Here is a 27950-nt window from a genome sequence, read left to right as displayed (position 1 = left end):
TTGACTGACTGAGGTGAAGTATAGTTTAAAGTTATTTGTATAACAATTGTATAACCTCAATACCATGAATATATTATGCGTTAGGGGGCTGCCAATGGTTGTGCTAAACAAGAGTTCCCTCTGCAGGACAAAATGTGGAAGCACCACCACAGCACACATCAGCTAAATGTTTTGATGACATAGTGCAAGAGAGAGGATTAGGCCATTGTTTTAGGGTCTCTGGATGTATATATCTGAAGTGTCTTATAAACAAAGAATTTCATTAGCAGTCAGAATGTATTCAATAGAATTAGTGACCTGCAAATAAAACACAGGAAACTATAATTGTGCATAACCTTTATTAGTAACTATAGTTTTGCTATAGCGCTTAGCACACCTTTGGTGGTAGAAGAAAAATAAACTAAACAAGCTGACTTATCTATTTGAAAAATATAAAGACATCTTTATTACAAGGAAGACTGTGCAAATTATATTCAGGCGTGTTTAGCGTCGGAAAATGATGGAAACATAAAACAGAAATGCAGTGCAGACACAATCATTGTTAAAATTGTGAAAAAAATAGCATTCAAATTTAATACGCAGCATAAAGAGAGCCTACAAAGGCCCTACATGTGTGTGTTTAGACAGTGTCACTGTAAACATAACATATTCAAATGTAAAAGCAGCTTTGAAAAAACACATAAAGCTACAATATTCTTTCATACTACACATGTATTGTGTATATTACCACATGCGTACTTGTACAGGAGGCGAGCAGTGTCTAATTAAAGAATGAATCTTGGCAATGTCTGTCCATCAGTGATTACTTGAGCTAGATAAGAAACAGCGACTCATTAAGCTGCAGTATCACTCTCACTACAAGGCTGCAGAGCTAAATCCTCTGCCTGGTCCACATCATTACACTGATGCATTTACAACAGTCACACATCTGCAGGTCTTTTTTAGGCTGTGTAGGGCAGATTAACATCAAAGCACTGTGAAACAAAAGTGAAACATTGAGCACTGACATTACACTTTTCCCAAATGTTCTCCCACTCATGTGAAAGCTGCTGTTGGTAACTTGTTCATTTGTTTCTAATGATATTTGCGAGATTCCGCCACGCCTGAACTAAAAAACAGAGCAAGTTTGCTTCCAGCTCGTGTGGTGGGGCTTAGTTTTTGGCACGACTGTTTCCAAAATGGTGGCCGGACCAAAAACTTTCTCATTTCACAGCTAAACGGCACAGGAAAAGATGTTTCTGGAAACGTTTGAGGTAATAAATAAGCAATGTAGTAACAGAGTCTCAATTGAGCAGCGCTTCCTTGTTTGACAGTTTGAGTTCACAAGCAGTCATGTACATTGCCTCAAAGACTCCTCAGCTCTGATTGGTTATTTTTTTTGTTGGGCATGGTGGAATCGTGCAGATGCCATTAGGAGCCCTAGGAGGGGGAACGTCATTTGACAGTTTCAGAAAATAAGACGCATTGCTTTTTTAAGGTGAGCAACTACAGCTAAGTATTTGTCTTATTGCTGTCCAAGGGGAGTAGAAAAGAGACTGAGCTGCTTTGCTACAACCAGGTGAACCTCACATGGGGGTCTGGTATAAAGATGCCTTAATTCTATGTAAAGGTACTGAAGGTATCAGAGATTAGCATTGCTAGCAGGAAAGGCAGTGTTTGAGCAGTTATTCAATACTATTACTCAATAGCCATGTCAGCCATTTGAATACTTTCCCGGGTTACATGTTATATTTATAGCCGAGCAAACTGATGAGGCTGAACTGACAGACACTCTTTAATGGATCTGGAGCATAATAAATCCAATCATATGGCTCTCTATTCTTGTGTTTGAGGGAAGATCTCTGCTTTTAATGTCCGTGTGTATAATCAAAACCATTTGTGTATAGGAGAGTTATAAGATGCAATATAAATCTATAAGAAGCATCTGTTTTTCGTTAACAAAACAAAAATACAAAATAACACAAAATCTATACTTATTCGGTCATTAATGATTAGATTGTTTACACAGATACTGTAGGTCCCAATTAAACTTATTTACACAAGAGACCTGATCAAGGCAACAGATTAAAAACCTGCTATTATAATAGAAAATGAACACTGTTCACTGTTGCATTTGTTTGCCATGTCTTTCATCAGATATTATCATGATTCCCTTCTCCTTTTGATAGCCTAGCATTGTAAAACAATGGTGTTCAAGGTACATTGGGGAGAATGACGTCTAATTCACACCTCACACCTTAAAGAACAGCCCAAAGCTCAATGAAAGGTTGATTTCATTCAGTCTAATTTATTGAGAGGGGTTTTCATGGCTTCTACTTTCTGCTTAAAAAAATAAAATAATAGAAAATAAAACTATCAACCATCAAACCAGAGTGAGTCACAAACCATGTAAGAAAGGTCCATTGTGTCGTGACCATGTAAAAGGGAGAGTTCACGGACTCAGAAGACCCACAGTCACAGGAAGTGACATCACCAGGGGAAAAAACCATGGCGCTGATTCGAACATTACACTGATTGCAGAGCAGATAGGAAGAATCCCTGTAGTAGAGCAGAATGGGTATTTAGATATAGTTTCAGGTGATGATTGGAGGAAACAAAGACCCGAATAACAAGCTTAGGCGAACTCTACTCACTGTGATGGACGGCCATGCTGTTCTCCTTCCAGCTGTTGCCCTGGTAGACCCTGCAGGTGTAGGTGAAAGGCCTTTCATCAGCCAGCGGGGCCCAGGTGAGACGGCACAGATTAGGACTGACCAGGCTGACGTTGCTCCTCCTGCGGTCCTCTGTGGCCACATAGATGACAGCGTTGGGGTAGGTGCTGCCCACCAGGCGACTGTCCTGCCGATACTCGCAGTAGGGGCCAGGAACCTTGTAGGTAGGTGGAAACTCACAATCCACCCTGACGTTTCGCTCCAAGTAAGTTAGACATGGAAACATTTGAGGCCCGCGAGGAGCGAAAAGAAATGTAGACACCGAGTTCACTGAAAGAAATGCAAACAGGATGTGAATCACAAAGTATCTCTGTTTCAACGTGGTATAAATGTAAAGAATGATACATTCTATAAAGAGCTTGAGAGCATTAACTGATTCAATACTGAATAATTAAGAGAAACATTATTAAATAAATAAACACAGGCCTAAGTGAAAGGATTATTAAAACTCAAAAATGTATTATTTTCATTGTAAAAGAGCAGAGTTTTATCTGACACTTAAAATACATGTATTTAATGGTGTATTTATAATTCTTCATTTCATAATGACACATTTTATTTCATACTGTCACTTGTCTCCACAGTGTTTTCACTGCCCTCACACCTTTTGATTATTATTTAAGGTTTATTTAAATAGGGACGGATACAAGAACATAGATATGCTTGAAAACGGCCATCTGATTTATGTATCACGTTTTTAGCAGAGGCTAATTCAGGACACCATTCCTCGTTGTGCTTTTGGTTAAAAATAAAAATAAATAAAATAATAATAATAATAAAATTGGGAAATGGAAATGAGATAAAAATGGAAATAAAAGAAAACATACAGAGAGAGCACAGTGTAAAAACTAAATATGAGAGCAAGATTGTTGCTGAATTAGCCACAACTATAAATTTCTTTTAAATGTTACAAATGTAGGGATACATTTCAAGTGGTCTGGCATTGACTTACAACAGTTTGTCCCTTTTACTGAAAAGGTAGTTTGAGCAAAAGATCTGCAGAAGGTGATCCTACAACTGCCTTTTGGCATTGCTTGGGTGGTGGATCTGGTACCACTATTCAGTCTGTTATTGCCTTGGAGAGCAGTTGGGGAGCAGCATTATTTGGGTATTAGGTATTTGAAGACCAATTTACCTATATGTAAAGATATAAAATGACCAAAACTTAGGATCTTATATTTGCATAGTATTTGGCAGTGATGATTCCTTATTCTTTTCTTGCCCAGGACTTTCAAGGCTCGGCTATAGAGACAAGGTATGGCCTTATTTGATGACTGGGGAGCCTGGGACCATGTGGTTAAGCCATAAGATATACCGTATGTGAGAAAATCATCAGTTAAAAGTCAAACAGTTTCTTATAATCATAAAACAGCTTAAGGTTGCCTTCATGGTTTTATTTTCATGACTTTTAATGTTCAATTGATAGTTTATAATTATTCCCAGATAGTTTACTGGTTTCCAGGCACTTGTTCAGTGAGCTCACCATAGATTTTTACATTCAGGAGGTTTGTTAGAGGTTTTTTGATGGAAAAGGTAGAGTTTGTTTTTTTAGTGTTCAGAGTTAAACAAGATGATGCCAGCCAAGATGATATTCTGTTTAAGTTAGCATTTAGTTTCTCAGTCACAAGAGTAGGCCTACAGGTTTTACCAAATGCATATACAACTGTGTCATCTGCATGCATCTGTACACCTATATTTGTGCATACATCTGCTAAATCATTGATATAGAGGCTGAAGAGTATGGGTTCCAAAACAGTGCCGTGGGGTCAATCACATGCCTCTCTCAATCTAGCCCGCTCAGCAACTCCTACCAAAAAATAGCCAGTTAGCTTCCGTTAGCTACACGGTTATTCTGAATCAACCAACTAGAGGCTGCTGCTGTATATAAACACAATACACAGACACGGTAACAACACCGCTTTAGATTGAAAGGCTTAGCTTAAAGCTTTGCATGCTACCTGCTAGCTATAGCGAGGATGGCTTGTTGTGAGTTATTACTCAGCATAAAAGTAAAAGGCTAGTGTAAGCAGTGTTAGCAGTCTCTTAGCTGAGCAACCACAGAGAAAGATTGCCTTTGTTTTTGCTCTTCTAAGAGTTGTGTGTTTTCTTGGAGTAACATCTTTAAAATTCAAATGAGGCAGAAGTAGGCTAACTGAATTCACCAGCTAACGTTAGCTGTTGCCGTTTACATGATCTCTTCACTTTGATGCTGAATCATAAATCATGCAGGATCATTTAACAACAATTTATTAATGTAATTATTCAGTTCATGATGAACAAGCTAAAAAAGACTTTAAAAATCTTGCATGTACAACTCGTTGTTCTAAAGTCCTGTCAATGTATCGTCAACTTATCCCGCGATGGGTCAACTTGTCACAAATGCACATCCTGCACTAACAATAATAAAGTGAGAAGTAAGAATCTAAAGATTAGCCCATACATTTGTGCACAATCATTTATTATTTAATTATATAATACATATAAGTGACTGGGATTTACTGGGACTGAAAAATGTAAGTGAAAGCAGAAAGTGTGACCAGATTCCCCGCTCTCACCTATGTAGGCTGTGATTAATGTAGGTCTTTATTGATCTCAGTGGTGAAATGTGTTTATGACACATAATTATTGGGTTTTCTTTGTCTGTCATGGACAATCTGGACATGGAATTTAATTATCTTCATTATGACATCTTTTTTGACATATTTCCACATTGGCCTTTATAAATCCAGCTTAAATAGATGGGTGCCGCACATCCAACTAACTTGTTTTCAAATGACATGTTTCTGAGCACAAACAAAGAATGACACATACTGTGAGTAGTTTGATGCGTTATCATTATCCTGCAAAAGAGGAGACAGGCCGTGGCGAACAGGTGCAGCTCCATGGCGATGATGAGTGTCTGTCCGATCAGAACAATAACCTTCACACCACCTTAAGGCTAGCAGAGTTCAGCATGGGACAACATGAAAAAGTTGCACACACAGCATCGGAAAATCATCACTGATAAATGCAGAAAAAAACATGAGGTGCTAATAATCTTCACAGAGTAAGTAAACATGCAACCTATAGGTACAAACTGCACCACAGTACGCCACAGGCGCAGTGATAGCGGGCCTGGGTGTACTGCTCCGCCTGCAGCCCAAATGCAGATAGGACGACGCCTATGCAGCAAACTGCCGAGCTCCCCTGACTGCGCACATTTTTCTTACTGCAGGTGAATAAACCGGACAGCCGCGCAGACATGCTTCTGATACACGCAAAAGCCAATCTGCAAATGTCAGATTCGCTACACTCACATGTCTAAGCCTATTTTCACTCTTCAGATCAGACAGCAGGTCTTACCTTCTATGTGGTCTTTAATTGTCCCGAAGTTGAGCTGCTGAGTGTGTCGATATGCGGAGCAGCAGCAGCAGGATCAGCATCAGCACCAGCGGAGCAGCGTTCACTGTTGGACTGAGTGCAGATATTGCTCCGTACGTAGTCACTCAAACACGCACACATAACATGTGGCTGTCACCCTAAAGAAGAATTAGAAGAAGAAGAAAAAGATCATTATCTTTATTGCACAGCAGGGATCCAGGAACAGGGAAATTAATTTCCCTTTCCTTCCATTTATCAGGGAGTAAAGTTACCCTGGCCAGAGATGTAATGCTCATCAGCCCATCATGTGTGACTAAAGTCTCATAGGTGACGTTTTAATGCAGAGTTCGTAATTTTAAAAGTTGGGGAACTGGAACTTTACACATAATGGTTATCAATTTGCTTTTCATATCATTCTCCCATCCAGAAGATTGTTTTAGGGGAACTGTTATATCTTGGTGCAGAAGAAGAGTTCCCTCTGCAGGACAAAAACTGCACCACCACATATAACAAATACAGCAATCAATGTTTTGGTGACAGCTAGTGTGAAAAGAAAGGTGTGGGTGGAGCACTTTCAAACCTCCTATGGCTTCAAGAGTTCAGAGTCTTTAATCTAAATTTGTTCCATCCACCACCACTCATTCATGCATGTTTTCGCTTATTGAAAGTTAGCATAATACAACTATAGGTCTAACTCTGCATTGGTTTCTCTACTGCAATCTCAGTCACATTAAAGGAAATAACAGTGACTGGTAAAATATCTTCCTACTGTCAATGTACAAATGCACCGTAGTAGCAGGAGGGATTTTTATTTCAAGCATTAATTATTTTCAGAGACCTGCCATGATGAATGCAATCACTAATTAAAGCAGAAGCACATATGATGCTTCCAATCCACATAAAAAAACAAAGTAATCCTGCAAACAGATTGCAGACCATGCAATATGTTACTGTATCCAACTGGTGCAATAATAGCAAACCTGGATGTGCTGTCCTGCCTGCAGACTAATGCAGGCTGCAAATGAGACTACACCCGGTGTCTTTACACTGTATACTGGGTCAGTGGCCTACTGGAAAAAATCTTTTTGCATTACTACGATGAAGATTAAGCACTAACATCCAGCTTCTTGGTATTGTTATGCAATACAAAAGGGGAAAGAATGCACCAAACCTTTAATATAGGCCTTTACATATAGCACGTATTTAAAGAGGAAAGGAAGAGAGGTAAATTCTATTATCTACTATCCAAAAAACCTTATGCAAATGACACTTTCATAATCAAAATAAGCTCTAGTCGATTTTTTTCATATCAATTTGAGTCAATCAAGCAAACATGGAGGAATAGGAAAACATTATGTAACATTGTAGGCTAACAGTAATTTCCAGCTGTTGTCTTTGGGGTGTGGGGAGGTCTTCTACACAGACTGGAGCTGAATGTCTAAGACCCAGCTGTGTGCTCTGCGTGTTCATGTGTCGGACATGCCTGAACTGGATCCCGTAAATGTAAAGCATGTATCAATACTCTGTTTTTCCAGTCTTCATGCTAGCTGCAAATGAAGTGTGCTGTTGTGAAATAAACTCTGGCTGGCATGAACAGTAGCGTGGAAGGAGAATCTGTGCAAAACAGTGCAGCTGCAGTAAAGGAGCCGTGTTAATTTAATGCAAACACACGTTAGGATCCTTGATCAGTGGAGTTAATGCTGCTTACCTCTCTGGACCACACAGTCTGCACTCAGGACCATCAAACTTTCCATGAACTTTGCAAAAAGCAAAGTCTGCAAACAGCAACTTAACTCTTTAGGATAATTTCCTTCAAAATAAAAGTTTTGGGTTTTATTTATGTTTTTACTTTGGGAAAGCAATAATGCATACAATGTAGCATTCTTACACTGCCTATATAAACTCATGATACCCTTTTAAAATAGTCCCTTTTTTTGTTTTGAAGCCCTTTTTCAAAATTTCTGAAAATTGATAATAAATAAAGAATTAGAGTAGCAGGGTTGGGAAAGTCATGAGTCCCCAGATTTAATACTTTATGGAGGCACCTTCTGCTTTAATTTCAGCCATCAGTCTGTTTGGATATGTCTCTACCAGCTTTGTGCACCTAGACTGGGAAATATTTCCCCATTCTTCCTGTCCTTTAGCCACTGTGTTGTTTTTATGGAAGTGGGTTTTGGGTCGTTGTCATGCTGAAGATGAACCCCCAGCCCATTTTAAAGTTTCTAACAGAGGGCTGCAGGTTTTCCTCAAGAATTTGGGTGTATTTGGCAGCATCCATTTGTCCTTCAGTCCTGACCAACTGCCCAGTCCCTGCTGAAGAGAAACAAGCCCACAACATAATGTTGCCACCACCATGCTTCACTGTAGGGATGGTGTGTTTTGGGTGGTGTGCTGGGTTTGGTTTCTGCCAAACATAGCGCTTGGAGTTCAGCCAAAAAGTTACATTTTACTCTCATCCGACCATATAACCTCAGAACCTTCATTATGTTTTTTGGCATACTGTAAACGAGACTCAGTGTGATGTTTTTCAGAAGAGGCTTTTTTCTTGCCACCCTGCCAAACATGAAGAACCTGTGAAATTGTTCTCACATGCACAGATCAACCAACCTCTGCCCTTAAGACTTATAACTCCCTCAAGGTCACCATGGGCCTCTTGGTAGCTCGGATCCTGGCTCAGTGATCCAGTCTAAAGGGGCGGCCCGATCTAGGCCAGGTCTGGGTGGAGCCATATGCCTTCAAATCTGGACTCTGAACGGTCCTCAGAGGGATAGTTAAAGCCTTTGAATTCTTTTTATATCCTTCTCCTAACTTGTGCCTATCCACAACATTATCCCAGAGCTCTTTTGAAAGCATCTTTCCAACCATGGTGAATTATCATTGGTGTTACCAGGAACTACTAGCAGATGAATCCTCAATGAACATCTGATTTTATTCTGAAGTAAAATCAAAAACACCACAGTTGATGCAGGTGGAGGCCAATTAACTGTGTAATCTGGAAGGTGATTGGTGATACCTGAGAACATTTATAATGGTTATTCTAAAGGGACTCATCACTTGTCCAACCCTACTTTTCTAGTTTTTCATTTTTTATTCATTTTCAGAAAAAAAAAAATCACTTGAATGTTGGATGGCAAAATGTGTAAATCACGCTGAAAAAAAAAATAATAAATAAATAAAAAATATATATATATATAATTAAATATTATCATTTCAGGCTGTAAAAAAGTGACTATTTCAAAGGGGTATCATGACTTTCTATAGGCACTGTATAATATGTAGATTGGTCAACTTTCCATAGTAGGGAAGATCTCTACTAAGGTAACCGCATCTCTGTTTAATTGTGCTTCCTACCACTTCCAGCCTCCCACCAGACCCTCCCCTACTAGATGCACAAGCCAAGATGTAGTTCTAGTAGTTGTGCCTACATAAATTAAATACAATACATTTCTCTTTTTAGAGCATGCAGATCCATTCACAGACCAAATGGGGTATCCATTAACACTTAGATATCTGTGCCGACAGTGAAGTGTATTTCAGTTGTACTAGCTGATACAGAGCCTCTTGCATCTGTTTCTAAATCTAGTTAAGGGTTTCTTCTAAATGTGAGGAGTCTGGCCCCTAAATTAGACTATGTTGATATTCTGATCCAACAGGCAAATCCTTATATTTTAGTCATTTCTGAGTCTTTGCGGAAGTAACCTGTTTTAGATTCTGATCTGGATTTTGAAGGTTACATGCTTTTTTAGAGCAGGCAGAAAAGGGAATGGTGGTGGTGTAGCTATCTATTTTAAATCATGTATTGTTGATGCATCTAATATCATCCTTATTTCCAAAAGAGTATGAATGTCTGGCTCTGTCATATACCCCCTTCAGCTATTAATAAATTAAATGTATTTTTACAATTGGGTTGGACTACATAATCAAATTGAAACCTGCCAATCACAATCGGAGCTTTCAAATGACAGGAATCCTTGACGTTGCTCTTTTAGTCTACTCTCTGAAGTGGATGTGGGTGAAGATAGACTCGGGTGCTGCTCTTCTTGACCCTGTCTTTTGAGGAAAAAAATATTGTATGTATGATATGTAACCAACATAGAAAATGAGAGCTCGGTCTCAGGGGGTCTTCCCTGGCTAATTAGACAGGATGTTGGGGCAAAAGTGCATGATTCAAAAAGTAGTGACTGAATAAATACTTGCAGTGCCATTTGATAATATAATGGTAGAATAGGACAGTAGAACAGTATAGTGTACAGTATGGAGGAGGAATGGATAATGGCTCTGTGTTACATCTGCAGTGTATCAACAGCAGCATCCAGCAGAAGAGCAGCAGAGATAGCAGCTACAGAATATTTAATGCATACTTTTGGCAGGAATCACTACGCCTGCTTTCTCTGCTTTTCAAAGGCAAGAGGGAGGAGACACATTTTTAAAGTCATGTTAGACATATAAATAAAGAACAGTGCAAAATGGCAGATATCCTCTGCTTGCTGCGGTATGTGCCTTTGAGAGAGCTCTGCAACACTTCCGTCAGTGTCCTGGGAGACTGCTTCAGCATGGCAGTCGTTCAGCAAAGACCTTGACAAAATGGATGAGCAGTGTGTAGAGGATAAAGTGGATACAGAGGATACAGTGAGAGGATAAAGAGGACACAGTGGGTCTATCTCAGGGGATTTGACAAGATGAAATCCTGGTTGTTTGTAATGTTTTTAGGCACACAAGCCACACTGTTACCTCATTTTCAGATAATAATATGTATGATTTCAATATTTAGCTTAACAATTGTGTCTGGTTTATTATATAAGCAACTATACAGTGCTCACATGTCAGGCTTAATAACCCCCTGGATTACTCCTCAGTTAACAACTCACTAGGGTCCTTGGATAAGTGGTATACTGCTGAGTGTTGTGGTGGTGTGTGATATAGTCAGTTAATAGTTCGAGAGCTACCAGAGGACTTTAGATATTCATTTTGCAATGATGTTGATGCCATTGACATGTCTGACATTAATGTAACGTCCTTTGGGAAAGCAATAATGCATAAAATGTAGCATTCTTACAGTTCCTATAGAAAGTCATGATACCCTTGTGAAATAGTCCCTTTTTTTGTTTAAAAGCCAATGATGTTGATGCCACTGACGTGTCTGTCATTAATGTAACGCCCTGTCTGTGTCTGTTGTATAGCATGATATATGGCGATGCAGCAACGTGCACAACGTGCCCAGGACAAATTTGTCTTCAGGGACAATCACATTTTATTTTATCTTATCTTATGAGGAATGATACAGGCCTCTTTTTTACTAACACTGACTGAGCAGTTAGGACTACCTCCATTAAGCCAGGTGTCTGTCAGTCTGGTGATCCACCACTCAGTCCCCCTCAGGATGAATTATTACTTCTACTCTTCATGTAGCGCCATAATCAGTTCAAAAAACTCTAATTTCTCAGATATTTCGGTTTGTATAAAAATATCTGCAAATTTCCATCTGCCTAAACCTGTACTTTGTGAACAGAATAGAATAGAATAGAATAGAAATACTTTATTGATCCCAAGCTGGGAAATTGCAGTGCTAATTATCAAATGTTAGCATACTAACAAGCTGAACAAAGACGGTGAACATTACCTGTCATTGACAATATATTAGCATTAGCATTTACCCCACGGAGCTGCTATAGTAGCATGTCTGTAGACTTGTTTTCAGTACCTGTGAAAATGACCAAACCGTCACTTCAGTCAGGGGATGACTGTAGCAGCACTTCTACCTGTATATAGTATAGATGTGACATCACAACCGTACAGAAGTCCTGACGGCTCGTTTAAAAGCCGTTTCTGAATACAAGCTGTGTGCATTTCTCAGTGGATTGAGCGTTTTCATGATTTTACAGTATTCATGTAAAAACACACCTTGACCTACTTTGTCATTTAAAAATTACTTAATCTAAAACTCTAATTTTTGACAATAGGGGACCTTTAATGTAATGTAGTCATAAATGATAAGACTATTAGTAAAATACTCAAACACATAATAAGTGTCATTTTGTTTTATTTTAGGCAGATGTAAATGTAATTTAGATTTTTAATACATTAGTTGAAATGAATTTCAACTGTGTGCTTGTGTTTAATATGTATATATTTTAATTTATGTTGGCAAAAGCAGCAGAGAAACTGCTGACATATTGTATTCGCACACTGAATGAGGAAACAGCTGCTGAGGCGTCTCAGCCATTCAAACCCTCGTCACAACATTTCCTTTTTCTCTGTCATTCAGCAAAAATTCTATCTTTCAACATGAGGCCAGATGTTTGTGTGTTGGTAGATGATCCTCTCCTCTCTCCTGTGGTAAAACACAGGGTAAAAATCAATAACAAAAAAGAAAACCTTACACAATACTGACAAACATCCCCAAAGTCCACTGGACTGGAGCAGCATTCCCCCCCTCCTCTTCCCCCACTCCCCTCCCTCTCTGTCCCCCTCCCCTGCCTCTCTCCTCTGTTTCTTCTATAAGCCGACCTCTACTGTATCTACCCCTGGCATCACACTGCAGAACACTGAGGAAAGCTCAAACTGCATCAGACAAGGTGAGAGTGATTCATATACTATTATTTTCTAGATCTGAGCTATGGTAAATATTAAACTGTACTATGCACAGTGCATTTATTCTGGATGAAATACCACTGGAGTCAGCACTAAAGCAAATATTTGAATGAAGACGAGGGGGTTTGCATCAAGCAAACGAAACAGAGATGAACTGCTTCAAGCATTTTCTTAACATTAAATACAAGTGGGCAAATAATAAGCATGAACACATGAATGTGTTAATGTTGACAATTAACCAGTTAAGTTTGCAGTTCATCTGTTTGCGGCGTAAAAACAGTGATGCTGTATTGTACTGTAGTTGTTCAGTTATGGTAGAGTGGCTTTTCTCCAGTAACCTCTGCAGAAGTGTGGTATTCATGTCTGAAATCTGACCCTGCTCTTTACAGTATAGTCAGCTATATCTGATTTGAATTTCAACAAAAAGACACGACAGCAAAATAAATAAACTGTTTGGTTCTGGTGTATAGTAATTGCCATGGTGTTGGTTTGCACAAAATGTTTTATTCTTTCATTTTTTGCAGGATAGTTGGGAGGATGTTCTATCTTGCCACAATTTTACTTTTTGGTAGGATCATTTATGGTTAACATAATGTGAATAGAGGACTTTTTCCTGATATTTGCATGTTTTTTGTTCTTTCTTAATGAATCATTTTCAATCTGTTTTTAATGTCTTTGGTAAATATCTGATCATCTCTACACATAGGCTTTGCGTCAGCCCAGAAGGTGATTCAGCTGTACTACTGCTCAATAGATGAGCACACCCTCAGAATGGATTGCAAATACGCAGTTCCACCTGAGTCGCCTGAACCGTTTTGCAAGTATACAAACGGCGAGAGACTCTTTGACACCACCGACCCAGAAGAGGAACAGCACGCCCCCTTCAAGAAGCGTGCAAGAGCCCGCATCTTCCCGGGCAACAACTGTCGCCTGCTGTTTAGAAACCTGCCCAACGGCAAGTCCAACTTCACCTGCACCATCAAACTTCCCGATGCAGGCACAGCATCCAAAACCACAGTGGTTGAGAAAAGTAAGCTGCTTGTGCACATCCTGTTGTTTTACACAAAGAAAACATTTGATTGATTGATGAACGAAATGCTCCTCCCTCTTAACCTGCATTACTTTTTCTTATTGCAGAGCTCCTCCTCCCATGCTCGGCGTGGAGTGTCTTGTTACAAAGCTGCAGTGGCCTACTGCTGACCTTGATGACACTTCCCATGCTGCTGGAAATTCACTGGCTGTGAGCAAGGAGCCAAACTGCTGCATACATTAACGCTGCACCCATAATCATCTGGTGACTGCTGTTAGACCCTCCTGAAGTTGTGTGTATGCACAAAGTGCAATGAGTTGAAATGATTGAACGTACAATATAAAGTTGGTACGTCACAGGCCTGCTAACTCTGCATTATGCACTCAATACCAAGCACACGTACTACCCCATACAGTTTATACTCTCTCACATATAAACAGTTACTGAAATGTGCACTAGAGATCTGTTGAATCCATGTTGATTTCCGACAGACATGTCTAACAGAGTAAAAAGCATGAATGTGACTTGGTCTTAAACTCTAAGTCTATATTCTGTAATATTTATATCTACATGCAATAAGTGATTTTTTATTAAACGCAATGGAAGATATTGAGGACAGCAAACAAGAGGAATTTTAAAGAGAATTTCAATTTTCTCAGCTCAGAAGTGATGCAACGTTGCGCTCCGTTGTGTGGCATTATTGCAGAGTATCATCACTTTTTAGGGAATGCAATCTAATTTGCTTGACTGAAATCTCTCCCCTGTGTCTCCTTCTTGGCTGTCAAACGATGAGAGCAGACAGAGGCGACCTTGTGCCACACAGGCCCACTAGTGGAAGATTGTGTTGTATTAGTCGATGAGAACTGGGCAGGGCAACAAAGATAGCTTTGGCAGGATTACATCTAATGACAAGCGGAGAAACAAAAACTTTCAAACGGTTTTTGACTGACTACTAATAGATGCATGAACAATAAAGTATCTATTCTATTGTATTCTATTTTGAGGAGAAGTTGTATAAAGTCACTCAATTACTGTTGCAAAGAAAACCAAAACACACGTTTTTCTTATGTTGCCTTTCACTTGTGCCTGAGACACATGATCCATGTTCAGCTGAGGCTTGTTGTCATAAATATACAGTATGTTTCTGAAAGTTATAGTCAATTCCACATGGTTCTATTTATAAACTGAATACTGTATGCTTTATATGATGCAATGTTTTCTCTGATAATTTTAAGGATTTTTACTTATGTATGTAGTTGAGTAGGTAGTGTGAAGCCAAAGCACAATCATTTAACTGCACTGAAAAGCACTGCTATACTATGTACTGTACAATGACAATAAACTGAACAACTGAAACAGCATCAAAGGACAATGCTCATTAAAGGAAACTATCCAACCAATAAAATGTGTCATTGCATGAGCCCTATCATGCATGTCCCCAGTTAGTATGTGCATCATGCTCAGGGTGCTGCTGTAGTCCTGTAGAGGGTAGCACTGTGTCAAACTGGATTGTACTTGAAAGTGTCAAAATAAAAGGAAATGATTGCATGGATAACAGCCATGAGGAGACACCAACATTTAGAAATATGCAAAGCAGAATATTGTGTCCGAGCAGATAGTTTAGGGTTTAACAGCATGCACTTATATAAAAATATCAATTTAACCGCACAAATGTTTGTGTTCTTACAACATCCTGAAAACAATCAACCTTAGAGCTAGCAGTGGGGGGAGATGCATTCAGATCCTTTAATTAAGTAAAAGTCCTGCTTTCAAATTCTTACTTCAGTAAAACCACTAAAGCATTAAAATATACTTAAGTACCAAAAGTAAAAGTACTCATTATGCAGAATGGTCCATTTTGGAACAACATATCATATAATTGTATAACAGTTAATTGGTGGATTAATGTTGTAGCTGCTAACAATAATAATAATAATAATACATTTTATTTATAGCCGCCTTTCTAAGCACTCGAGGACACCATAAATTCGTTAAAAACAGGGCAACACAAACAATAATAAAAATGGGGAGTAAACAGAATCATCAAATCAGGTTAAAATAACAACACAGTGCAAATAAGATCAAAGGGAAAGGGCAGTTTTGAACAGATGGGTTTTCAGTTTGGATTTGAAGTGAGGTAGTGAGGTAAAGCATGGTCAAGCTTTTTTATTACTTTATATACAGCCTGCCTAACCTATAATAATACTTCATAATTGATTAATAAGAAAGTAAAAAGTATAGGAATATACTTAAAATGTAGCCTGTATACATACAGGTATATATATTCATATTCAGTATATAGTAGAAATAGTAATGCAATGTGCAAGTACCTCAAAATTGTACATATGTTATGTACAGTACTTGAAGGACAGCACTAATACTCTAGCGGTGGTCTCACAAATGAGAGCTGCAGTACCACCACTCAAATAAAGTATGCAGATGCTCGTTACAACGTTACAACCATTTATAATTGTCTAACATTTCATTCTAAAACCATGAGTGTAAATATGTTACTTTAACAGACTCCACACCTCTGGGAAAGACTCCCACAGTGTGTCCACATACTTTTGGTCAGTTAAACGATGGAGTGTGACAATATCTTGTCAGTTATATTTCCCTTTTGGTTAATTTCACACTTTACAGACAATCTGAGGAACCTCCCAGACTTGAGTCCACTCCGCAGTCAGGAGCATTTCAAAATCTGCTTTAAATACATCAATATGTGCACACAATATATGATTCTCTCTCTCTCTCTCTATCTCTCTCTGTTGTTTTAATAAGCAACCGTGAATATTTTGGTTCAAAATAAAATGTGGTTATCATTGCTTACATTTAGGATGAAAATGATTATTGCTGGCCTCCATGGGCCCCATCTAGTGGCTGGCCCTGAGAAAGCTTTCCCCTTTTCCCCCCTTATGGGAAGCCCTGCTGCTGTGTAGTTCTAAGGTATTCTTCCAGACGACTAAAATTATGCACCAGACTTTGTTCTGGTGAGTATAATATTCATTGTTTCACTTTCACACTGTTCAGGTGGTATGTTTTGACATTAATGGTGTGTTAATTAAATTAAATAAATGCAATTTACATGCATAGAAAAGAAACAGTATCCGTTCTTTAGGTCGTGAAGCAAAAACCTTTCAAAGTACTATTTCTGGGACTAAGCCGGTTCAAACCTCATATTTTTACAATGCCCCATTACTGTGTCCCCCGTTCCAACAGATCTGAGTACAAGAAATGACAGAATTGTCCTTTTACCACTTTCCTATTGGTGAAAACGTGTCTCACTGAAGAAAGAAGTGATCGGGAAAGTTTCACAGATTTGGCCACAGAGCGGTTGGTCCCGGGAATAGTATTTTAAAAGGTTGTTACGTCAGACTAGTGTAACTTTGGGTCTGAGCCTAACACCACCCACTGCATAATTTTGACAAATGCAACAAAGTGTGCAAGGGGCTCAGAGGGGGGCGAAGAGAGGACTAGGGGCCAGGGGCTGCTTGATGAGAGGGCGTTTTTAAATTTGATGATGTAGAGACGTCCCAATCGGTCGACTCTACCTCAGCATTGGACTCGCTAGGCTGATTTATGAAATGTTGCACTTTGCATTTATCCACAGCATCACTGTTTCAAATAGGCCTACATTTGTCATACATGTACACTGTCAAACACTTCCCTCCGGCAGGAGGCTGAGGTCTGTAAAGACCAAAACCTTACGCCACAACAACAGCTTCTTCCCCTCTGCAACTGGCCTCTTCAACATTAAGGCCCGGGTCCCCCCATTGACATGCACTCTACCTCTCACTGCCCCCTGAGTCCCCCCACCCCACGCCTCACCACCCCCTACCATTACACGTTATATTAACGTCCACATACTCACAGTGTGTTACATCACCTGCACATATGCACATTTTAATTTATATTTTATATTCTATATCTATAGTTCTAATGTGTAGTATAGTATATATATATAGTATAGTACTAATGTCTTCTTTTTTATTTAGTTGTTCTTGCTTAATTATGTGTATTCTTTCTGTGTTTTTCTATGTGTATATTTGTATATTTGCACAAAATCACCAGGTCAGATGTGGTATGTAATCTGCTTACATACTACATACAAAGTTGAATCCGATGCCACTATAATACATTTGAAGTTAAAACTTCAAACAGCTACCCCATAACTACAAATGATGTTAATATAATGTCACACCATTTTTATTCATGGTTTTTGCATAATAGCTTTACTTTTGCTGTCATATCAAGGATGAGCAATACATGTGGTGTGCACGTGATGGAAACATAGCAGCACGCCTTTCATTTCTGACTCATCGTGGGAAATACCCCTACCAAGAGGAGAGAAGGAACTGGAAAAGACTGCAGGCATACACATCTGTCACAGTGGTGGAGAGTTCAGAGACCTTAAACTCAACCTGCGCTGTGTGTGAACATTGTCTTGCTAATAAACCACCACGGGTTTCTCTCCATGTAAATGTGCGCTGTGCAGTCCAACCTGTTCCTCCACTCTGTCAGCGCTCCGGCACCTGGCGGAGGATCCTATTACCGGAAGTGAGGTTGTTGTCACCTGGGCGGACTCCTCAGGTGAGAGCAGGCGGTTGTTGCAGGCAGAAACCTCGGCACAGTGAACTAACAGTTGGGAACTATAAGCACCTTGCTATTCACTTGACGAAAGGAAGATTTTCTTCGCACTTTCCGCCGCGTTTTCCTGGAGAAAAGTTGATAAAGGACGCCGTCGTGTGGCAGAAAAGGGGCCGAAGTGGTCGACATGTTTGCCAGCGGGTTGGTTTCGGTGGCTTTGTTCTTTTGCGCAGCGACAGGTGAGTGATTTGTCATTAAAAATAAATAAATAAAAGAGTTTGAGGAGAGCTCAGTAGTCTTTCTTGTTGAACAGTGTAGCCAAGCAAAAACAATCACAAAAGTAGTATGTTTCTTGTCCCTAAATGTGAAATGAGCTGTTGGCAGTTGTAATTCCCAAATGAGCCTCGGGCCTGAAACGCAACGTAGGCCTGTTCTGCTTATGTGAGCTCAGGATGGGGAGGTGACGCTTACATTAGTGACCATAAAATGGGACACTCTATTGCAGGGTATTTCAAAGTTTTACGACAATGTCCCTTTTTTAAGATTAAATGACAGCGCTAGAGCAGAAAAGTAGCTTACTCTCTTGAGTGTTGGAGCAGCTGTAACACCAGCAAACAACAAAAGGTGGAAGTCTCCTGTTTTGTAACAATAGCCATTGTAAGTTGGTCATAAAAGTAGGAAGAATGCTCTACTAATGGAGTCACATGTATTTCACATTACTGATCCTATGGTCTTTACACTTAGATGCAAAAAATTAAAGTCATGTTTAAACTGATTGAGTCCCAATGAAGCTACATCAATAACACTGAAGGCAACGAAAGAGTCGTTTTAGCTTTCCACAGTGCAGTAGTTCAATAAAAGTGTGTCTAAATTAAACTTGTACTCTCTGAATTTATGAGATAATTATGTTCATAAATCTTACTAACACTTATCGTACGATCAAGGTGTTTGTATGTTTATTTGTGGGTGGACGGACTGTCCATGCCAGTGAGTAGCCTCCAAATTATGTTCTGGTTATTAATAAAGTACTACACACTGTTTCCAAAACACTACTGACCAAAGTATGTCTTAACTATGAACCTGCAGCATTCAATTTACAATCTCTTTAAGGATTGTCATGAACATCGAGAAATCTACATTGTAATTTGTTCAACTCAAACACTATCAACAAGAAACATTTAGTAGAAGTGGCTCATCACAGGACTTTGCTTGTAGGCCAGGAGGCGGAGTGGTTAGACTAGTTAATGGGCCTCTTGTGTAACATTTCTTCCAGCTGCTTTCCAGGTTGGTTACTGTTTGTCTTTTCTGTAGTGCTCATCAGTGCACCTGCAGCACAGTTTGCTGTATGAAATGGCCTCCTTACAACGCTTCAAACTTGTTGCACTGAGCAGAGAAATTTACTGCTGCGCTTTAAATTGAATTACCCGTGGCTCCCTTTACCTTGAAGGACACTATCACCCCAACCATGAAACTCGGAAAGTATGCAAACAAAGTCATGGAGTGCTCTGGTTTCATTTTACCCTGGAGGCTTATCTCCAATACCAAAACTGTGACTCTGCTGCCTTATCTCAGCTGAAACGGCCTGGGAGAAACATCTGCAGGGCGTTGCAGGGCAATTGTATTTACGTATGTACAGTAAAAATATAATTCGCAAATTTGAGTTCACAGTGTAAGTATTACGTTGGTACACATTCATTTGAGGTCTAGCTATTTTTTATACTTTCATCTTGTAGTCAATTTTGGAATGAGTTACACTGAGTTAATGATTAACTTGCTCCGGCTGCTGTTCCCTGTAGTTTAGGTTTACACACGCACACACACACACACTTGTCAGATAACAAGGTAAATCATGTAACTCCCAACACTTACAGTAAAGTAATGACAGTGTGGTATAATGTAAAGTGGTGCAATGGCTGCATTATGTGACAGACAGGCCCGTGTCTGCATGCATTAATAATTTAGTCAGCGCGTCTCTGTTTTAGCTGCACTGCTGGGCCTGAAATGACCCGGTTTCATTCAGACTGTTGACAGTTTCACCGGAAGTTTTCTGCCTCAGCACACAGGAATGAGCCACTTCTTTCTTTTGTCCACACCTTGGTGGCGTGTGAGCATGCTCTGTGTGTTTGACAAGCTTCGTGATCGGAAGAATGTCATACTATTGGCATTTGAGCTTTGAAAGTACCCTTTCATTTATTGGTAACTCTGCTCTTTTAAACCCTAATGAAACCCAATATAGTTGGAGTGTGTTATAAAATCTTTTTTGCTGGGCTGCTTCTCACTACTCTTTTTAAAATTCATTCATCTTCCCATTATTTTCTTTATTAATCGATACATTATTCTGATTTTAAAGTGTCAGAAATGCATAAAATCTTGTCATCTTTTGCATTTTTTCCTCGGCAAACAGACTCATTCAAAAAGATCCAAACAACAGTCTAAAACTCAAATATTCCGTTATTATAACTTCAGATATTCAGTTAAGAAATGTAGTAAATATTCACATTTTAGGAGCTGCTACCAATAAATATTTGGTATTTTTCTGTAGAAAATCTTGAAAATACTAGTTAAGTATTACTGAAAATGTTCAGGTTTAAAATTGATGCCCAATTCTCAAATCTTTCTTCTATCAATCATTTTTTATATAAACTGGTCTTTCTAAAGCAGACCAAGCAGAGCTTCACAGACGTTATTCTCTAATAAGAAATCTCCATTCAAACTGTAACATCCTCAGTCCTACCAATCTCCTCGTGTTCATCCTCATGAATATTAAAACACAGAGTGCTTTAATCTCCCCTCTCACCCAGCCTCATATCAGGGAGATCTAAAATACAGGCTGTTCATATTTCAAGCCACTTGAAAACCCCGGATTCCTGCAGTTTCCCAACTTGTGAAATACTCATATGCCTTTAATCTTAAGTAATTTCATACATTTTGAATTATGTCATCCTTTTTTTCTTTTTACATGGTTGATTTTACAGTGATTGTAAAAGCCCAGTAACTACAACATGACTGTCTATTTTGTGTCTCTTTAGGGAAGACTCTGCAGTCACTGACTTAATAATCATCCAACAAAAAGCAATAGCTGTCAGGGAGGGAAGTAAGAATTTAGACTCGGCACACTTTTTAAATTCTTATGTGTAAAATACGTCAGTAAGTTTGTAGTCTACTGTAATATTTGTCCACCAATGCGGATTACAGAGATGTTGTTATAGAGACAGCATGTTGGTTAACTCAAAGTCTAATTAATGATGTGGTTTTTTTGAATCTCTGTGTCCAGGTGTAAGTGGCTTTTCAGTCACCACCAGCAACAATGATGTGCGGGTGAAGGAGAATGAAGGTGAGGCTTGAAAAGGAAAGAAAATATTAAGATGTAGAGGAGCCATTGTATGCCTTAATTATGTATCCCAAAGTAATTGCGTTTCATTCATTTCGCTCTCATGACTCAACGGGAGACTAAAGTCTTTTATTCTTTGTCATAGAGAGTGAAGCGTTGCAGTGGAGATGGCTTTTTTTAATGTTTGTTAATAAAAGTGAGAATATAACTGAGCCTTTTTTCCAATTTTTCAAAACCAAAATCTCCAGCTTTATGTCCATAGCTGCCATAGCCTCAACGTATAGACACATGCACTTTGTAACTTGCAAGACAACATTCACATTAATTTGTAACCTGTGAAACACAAAAGTTAAATAACCATAAATAGCCAGTGCACCTACAGCATGCATATTTTAAAAAACACATCTGTGTATAAATAGTGTCATTTTAAGGTAAGTAATATGGCCAGAATCTGATTTCCTTATATAAATCCTTAATACAATGAGAAAACATTAACTTGTTACATATCAAATTCACACAGGAGTATACAAAAATATACTTTACTGTGTGGTTATTTCATTTAGACTATGCTTTGACTTACCAGAGAATATGCTATACTGTGACATATGAGAAATGAAATGATTTATATCGGGACAGAAGATTTTGGCCACATCGTTCAGCCCAACCCCATCATTGTTTGACACACATTTTAATTAAAACACTTTTTTTTCTTGTTCAATTCTGAAATAAAGGAGGCGATACAAATGATCTGAATGACTATCTCCAGACTCCCATGTCTTTTTCTCTGCCAATGCTGTTTTATGTCCCTATTAATCTGGGTATAGAGCTGATCTTAGCAGCACTACAGCAGCAGCTGTGGTTGTAAATGATACAGTTTCTGCTCTTGATAGAGACAAACAAAGATTGAGCCTCATGCAAGAACCATTTTGTCCTTAAGTGGCTTGTACGAATGATTCAGAAGAACCTGCTGCTTTCACAAATTTTCTCGGGTTTTGAGTTCTCTCTTAGGTACGAGCACAATTTCAGTCCAGACTTGTCGTAGCAGTCATGTACACTTAGTCTGGTGTTATCCAAAATTACTTTGCAGCAGTTTTGAGTTTAAAAACATGTTAAATGAGTCTTTTTTTTTTACGTGTGAGTCATATATGTTTGTTTTTATGACTTTTTAATGTCAATTCGAATTATAATATATTTCTACCTGTGCTGTATAGTGTTGGTGTTGATTCTGGTGCAGCATTTTCCCACCACTGTCCTGCATCTCATTTTTGTTCAGTTTTAACATGATAAAAGCTCTTGTGACAAATTGCAGTAAATGTGTAAATGCACAAAAACAAGATGGACAAATTTAAAATTGCATTTTTTAAATTTAATAATACCATTTAATTTTAACCACCATGATTGTTTTGTGAACTCTGTGATTTCAGGGACTGACCTTACATGCACACATTCAGCCGACTTTGCTCCGGCCAGAGTTGAGTGGAAATTTAAGGACCTGAAAGGTTCGCAGACATATGTGGTCTTTGATGGGAAACCAACAAGTGAGTAGTTTCACAATATTTGAGTCTGTGTCCTTTTGTAGCATGTTGACAGTTGGCAGGAAGTTTTTGTTTTTGATCTTTTGTGTTTGTCTTTCTCTCTGTTAGTTAGAGGCATATTTTAAAAACGATTTAAAAAGATTTGAATGAAGTTGGTAAGTAAGTTGGGTCAAGAAAGAACTGATCAGTGTTATCTCCTGATGTCCTTCCTTGGTCCATACAGTTTTATGTAAAACAAGTCAAACCCACATACACTCGCTTCCCACTTTATTAGGCACACCTGTACAGTCTCATGTAATCCAATAAAACAACTCTGCTGTGAATTTTACTTCTCATCTCGGCGTTTTACATTTTTGTGGTGTATCTATTAAAAAAGCCATGATATTCTCTTATGATTGTTCTTGTGGCCTAAGCTGTATATAATAACATGACCTAAGTCCTAAATGCATTGTGAAATTGTCAACACATTCAGGTGACACATTTGCATATGATGACAGCAGCAGATTTCAAATGTCAGTAAGTCAGTCGATGCTTTTTCTTATGTCATGCTAATGCTGCCATTTTTCCACAGCGTCGTATTCCAGCCGAGTCACAATGTATGGGAATAATCTGAGATTCTCCAAAGTGACCCGCAAGGATAACGGAGTGTACGACTGTGAGGTGTCCGGCAACGGACAGTTTGGGGAAGTCAGAGTTAAGATGACTGTTCTGGGTAAGGGTCTTTTGTAATAACATTCTGCAAACACATCTATAATCAACCCAGACACATCCCTTATATATAATTTCACCAAAAATTCTGTGATATACGGTATATTTCTTTGTCTGTAGTGTGTATTACCGTACATGCTGAAAACTGAATGTTACGTCCTGCAGTGCCTCCGTCTCCACCCTTGTGTAGGGTCCCCACCTCTGTGACGACTGGCAGGAAGGCTCTGCTGACCTGCCATGACAACGATGGCTCACCTCCGCCCACTTACAAGTGGTACAAAGATGGCACCCTTCTGCCCACTGATCCTAGCAAGATTGCTGCCTTCAAAAATGCCACCTACAGGCTAGATGCAGCCAGTGGCAACCTGGTCAGCTACAACTTTCTCCTTCGCACCTTTGTCAGTGAGACAGTTGTGGACTCCATGGCCTTAAAAAATCAAATTATCTCTGTCTCTTCAGGAGTTTCCTGCTACAGCCAAGAAGGACTCAGGGCAGTACTACTGTGAGGCTGTTAACAATGCTGGTGCTCCTCAGCGCTGTAAAGCCCTGAAAATGGAAGTCCGTAAGTACTTTTCTCTTCAATTTAATTTAAAGCATGCGTTAGGCTCCGCTTACATATTCAAGAGGCAGTCATTTTTAAACATGTTTCAGCTGGTGTAGTGTGCTGTATGCCAACACTTAAAGGATAGTAAACAGGTTTGGCTGCATCAAAGGAGACAATAATGTCTAACTGTATTTAAGCTAATGAACCTTATGTTTTCTTCCAGGTGACCTCAACACTGGAGGAATTGTTGCTGGGGTAATCGTGGCTCTGTTGCTAGTGCTCCTGCTGGGAGTGGGCATTTGGTACGCCCACAAGAAAGGATACCTTCCCAGTGAGTATTCTACATTATATTAAATTCATGGCATTTCCCTGCATCCTCACTATTCAGACTTTCACTGTTTACACAAACCTTGGACGTCTGAACAGTTTTTTTCCCTTTTTTTAACAAGTTAAATAAATGCTTCACCGCCAACATGACAGCAACCTTTTTTCTTTACAAATTCAAGGCAAGAGCCTTGAACTGTTTTCGTCGTATGCATCCACATTGATTGAATAATCTAAAAATGGATATGTCTTGAAGCATTAAAGTAATAGGGTACTACGTTTAACAACAGCAAAACTGTATCAAAACGACATTTTACAAACTCTTATTCAACACGTGCAATAAAATGCAGCTACCCAATCATTCTTTAGTTTATTTAATGTTTATTTGTATAGTATGTAGCATAAACCAATGCCACATACCACGGCAATTTTATCCTAAGCACATTTGCAATGCCCGTCCCTAGAAGGGCCTTTAACATACATAAAACTCTGCAACAAATATATAAACACTCAACAATAGGTACATACGTTTAACTCTGAACTCTACAAGACACAAACTAATACAATGAAGCACCAGATGATTCATGATTACATGACTGCTCCCCCTTAAAAGAACAGTTTCAGTTAGAAATCATCCAGATCATGATTCCAGTTGCCGTTCTTTAGGTGAGAAAGTCTACATGTTGTTTTGTTATTGCATCATGGGGAACATTGTTTATGTTTGTCATCTGTATTTAAAGTTTTAATCTGTAAGATTTTCATCTAGTTAATTGTCTGTTAAGTTCCTATCTATCAAAGAGTGAGTTAAAACAATAGTGATTGATCATATGAACCACTAATGAAAGCACTTGTATTTGCTGCTTGCCAAAAAAGACCAGCGTCTGTGGCAACCTTCCCGCGCTAAAATCAAATGTGTCGCACAGTTAGTGACACTTTTTACGTTGTTGCCATTCTCTCTTTGGACCTCCTATCAGTGTGGAGCATGTGAAGGCATTGCGCCGCATCTCACACTGGGAGAGCTGCCAATCTACTGACGTCATACAGTCGACACTCCAGGAGATGAGGTCCCAGAAGCGCGCCTACAATTACATCTTACTGCCTAAGCGGCAGCTAGAATTGTTCTTCTCAATTCTTACAGATTACGACTTTAAAAAAAAAAAAGTCCACGTGTGTGCATGAGCATGAGACTGTTTATAAAAATGCAACATTTTTTATCATAAAGAGTCAAATCATAAATTTCCTAACTACGCCATCTAGAGTGGATTAAATGCATACACAAATTGAACCAAGCTTTTTATCCCAAGACCCACAGAATGCAATAGAAATCTAATACTGGATGGGAAATACTAAAAGAGCAATAGTTATAATTACATAACTGAGACACTTTTCCATCAGCTGCAATGAAAAGGGCAGACTTTTGCGTGTCCGTTGCGTATTTGTAATAAGTACTTTGTCCTACTGACATGGTTTCCTTTCTTCCCTTTACAGAGAAAACTGAAAGGTAAGAGGATTTTCTTTTTTTTTCTATTTTCTAGTGGACTTTAGCAGATAATCCATAGACTGGTTTGCAGCTCCAGACTGACTTCACACTACACTATATCCTCAGGGAAATGCTGTTTTCCCTCAGATTACATGTATAAACTGGTCTGACCTCTCTGTGGCTGTCTCAACATGTTCTTATGATTCTCCCCGCAGCAAACCAAAGCCCAGCGTGGTCTACCAGCCCGCATCGTCATATGCTGGTAGTGGTCTTGGCGGCGGTGATGATGAAGACGTAAGTATGAGCATTGTGGTTAATCCTAATGGATTTATAGCACATGTTTGTTTAGTTTGGTGTTTAACAGACTGAGAGCTGTAGGACAAATGTTCTGGTTCTGATGTTTGATATGTTCGTTCTCAGGGGGAATTCAAACAGAAGTCATCGTTTGTGGTATAGTCTTCAATAACGACGGGAGAACGCCTTGGTTTTGAATGTCTCAGAATGTTTTTACTGACGTTTTGCTTTTTATTTGCTCCTGAATTGCAGTTTTTATAGACAAGTATCTGTCCACTTTAGTGGCTCACATGCATCAAGGCTGTAGGACACAATTTACTACATGCAGGTTAGGAGACGTTGATAGTTTTTCTTTTTTTAAATAGAACGAGCTGTGGCTCCCAGTGACCCATTTTAGACTCATGCGGTTTTCCATCTATGAGGAGTGTTGGATTTTCTGCACTACCTTTTTTTTTCTTGTTCAAATGATGCTCCTGCATGTGAACATAACATCAAATTGAGTACAACTACTCCCAGTGCTGGTACTAGGAGCATGATTACAATAAATCTTGGTAAAACTCTAAACAGGCATATTTTTTATTACATTAATTGACCCATCTCCTTCATTTCCCCCAGTGCTCTTTTATCAGTCTGTGTCTCTATGCTGAAACATTGAAGGAGCTTATGTCATAGACGGATCATAGATTGTCTCGTTTTGTTTAACAAACCATAAATCTGTTGTAATGTACAATATTGTTGTTTTTCTATTGAAGTGTGTTGAGTTTGTTTTTCTTGTAAATAACAAAAACAGTTTTTACATTTGTGATTTAGAACACAGTAAACATCAGTTGGTTAACGTGAAGCTACTGCTTGTATGACACTAACATTTTGGGTGCACATTCTCTTTAACATATTTGTAGTTGAGCTAGGATTATAATTGTGTGGCAGTGTTGCCTGTGACATACGTTTGTAAACCTCTGAACTACATTGGCTAAGTGAACTGGAGTTTAACAGGGTGTGGACTGACAGTGCACGTCCTGTTTAAGCGAACAGATGTTTGTGATGCTGCACTTTGTATGTGTGAGTAAATAACGATATATTTTAAAGGATTGGCAGCCTGTGCATAAAGCACCATGCGTTGCCTTATCATATTTACTAACTATCCAAACTGTTTGTCCTAATGTTGGTTCTGTCTACCTCCAGACACTAAAGTGACGCCCACGACATCCACAAATTCTCAGGTCGTGTTTTTAAGTGGTTTGATCAGGTCAGACATAATCTGTCACGTACAATATCTACATTAGGGAAACACTTCAGTTTTCTACATTGTTTGAACTTTCCTTTTTATAACATTTAGAGCCGATGACTGTAACTTTACCTTCTGTATTGGTTAATAAAATGTTAAATTGAGTCCACTGTTGTGTCAACATGGTGTTATTCAGTTTTGCAAATTGCTTATCTTTGCTACTTCTGCTT

General features: G+C 38.9%; 2 protein-coding genes across 2 annotated transcripts; one reads left to right on the top strand and one right to left on the bottom strand.

Moving 5' to 3' along the window:
* Positions 1-414: 414 nt before the first annotated feature.
* Positions 415-7823, bottom strand: LOC310956411 (uncharacterized protein). Its single transcript, XM_083926615.1, has 5 exons — positions 7780-7823; positions 6054-6229; positions 5523-5649; positions 2634-2981; positions 415-2538 (listed from the first exon to the last, which is right to left on the bottom strand). Exons 3-5 carry the CDS (start codon positions 5593-5595, stop codon positions 2432-2434), a joined length of 528 nt encoding a protein of 175 aa, XP_083782741.1. The 5' UTR covers positions 5596-5649; positions 6054-6229; positions 7780-7823; the 3' UTR covers positions 415-2431.
* Positions 7824-18150: 10327 nt separating this feature from the next.
* f11r.1 (F11 receptor, tandem duplicate 1) lies at positions 18151-27889 on the top strand. The gene is made up of 10 exons (XM_083926953.1): positions 18151-18518; positions 21554-21613; positions 23035-23148; positions 23717-23857; positions 24019-24221; positions 24313-24415; positions 24621-24728; positions 26210-26222; positions 26417-26495; positions 26622-27889. Exons 1-10 carry the CDS (start codon positions 18467-18469, stop codon positions 26655-26657), a joined length of 909 nt encoding a protein of 302 aa, XP_083783079.1. The 5' UTR covers positions 18151-18466; the 3' UTR covers positions 26658-27889.
* Positions 27890-27950: the final 61 nt, after the last annotated feature.

This window comes from Echiichthys vipera (genome assembly GCF_963691815.1).
Source record: "Echiichthys vipera genome assembly, chromosome: 14".
In the NCBI taxonomy this organism is placed as follows: domain Eukaryota; kingdom Metazoa; phylum Chordata; class Actinopteri; order Perciformes; family Trachinidae; genus Echiichthys; species Echiichthys vipera.
The sequence above is the reverse complement of the archived record's forward strand: the minus strand, read 5'-3'. Positions and strand labels throughout refer to the sequence as shown.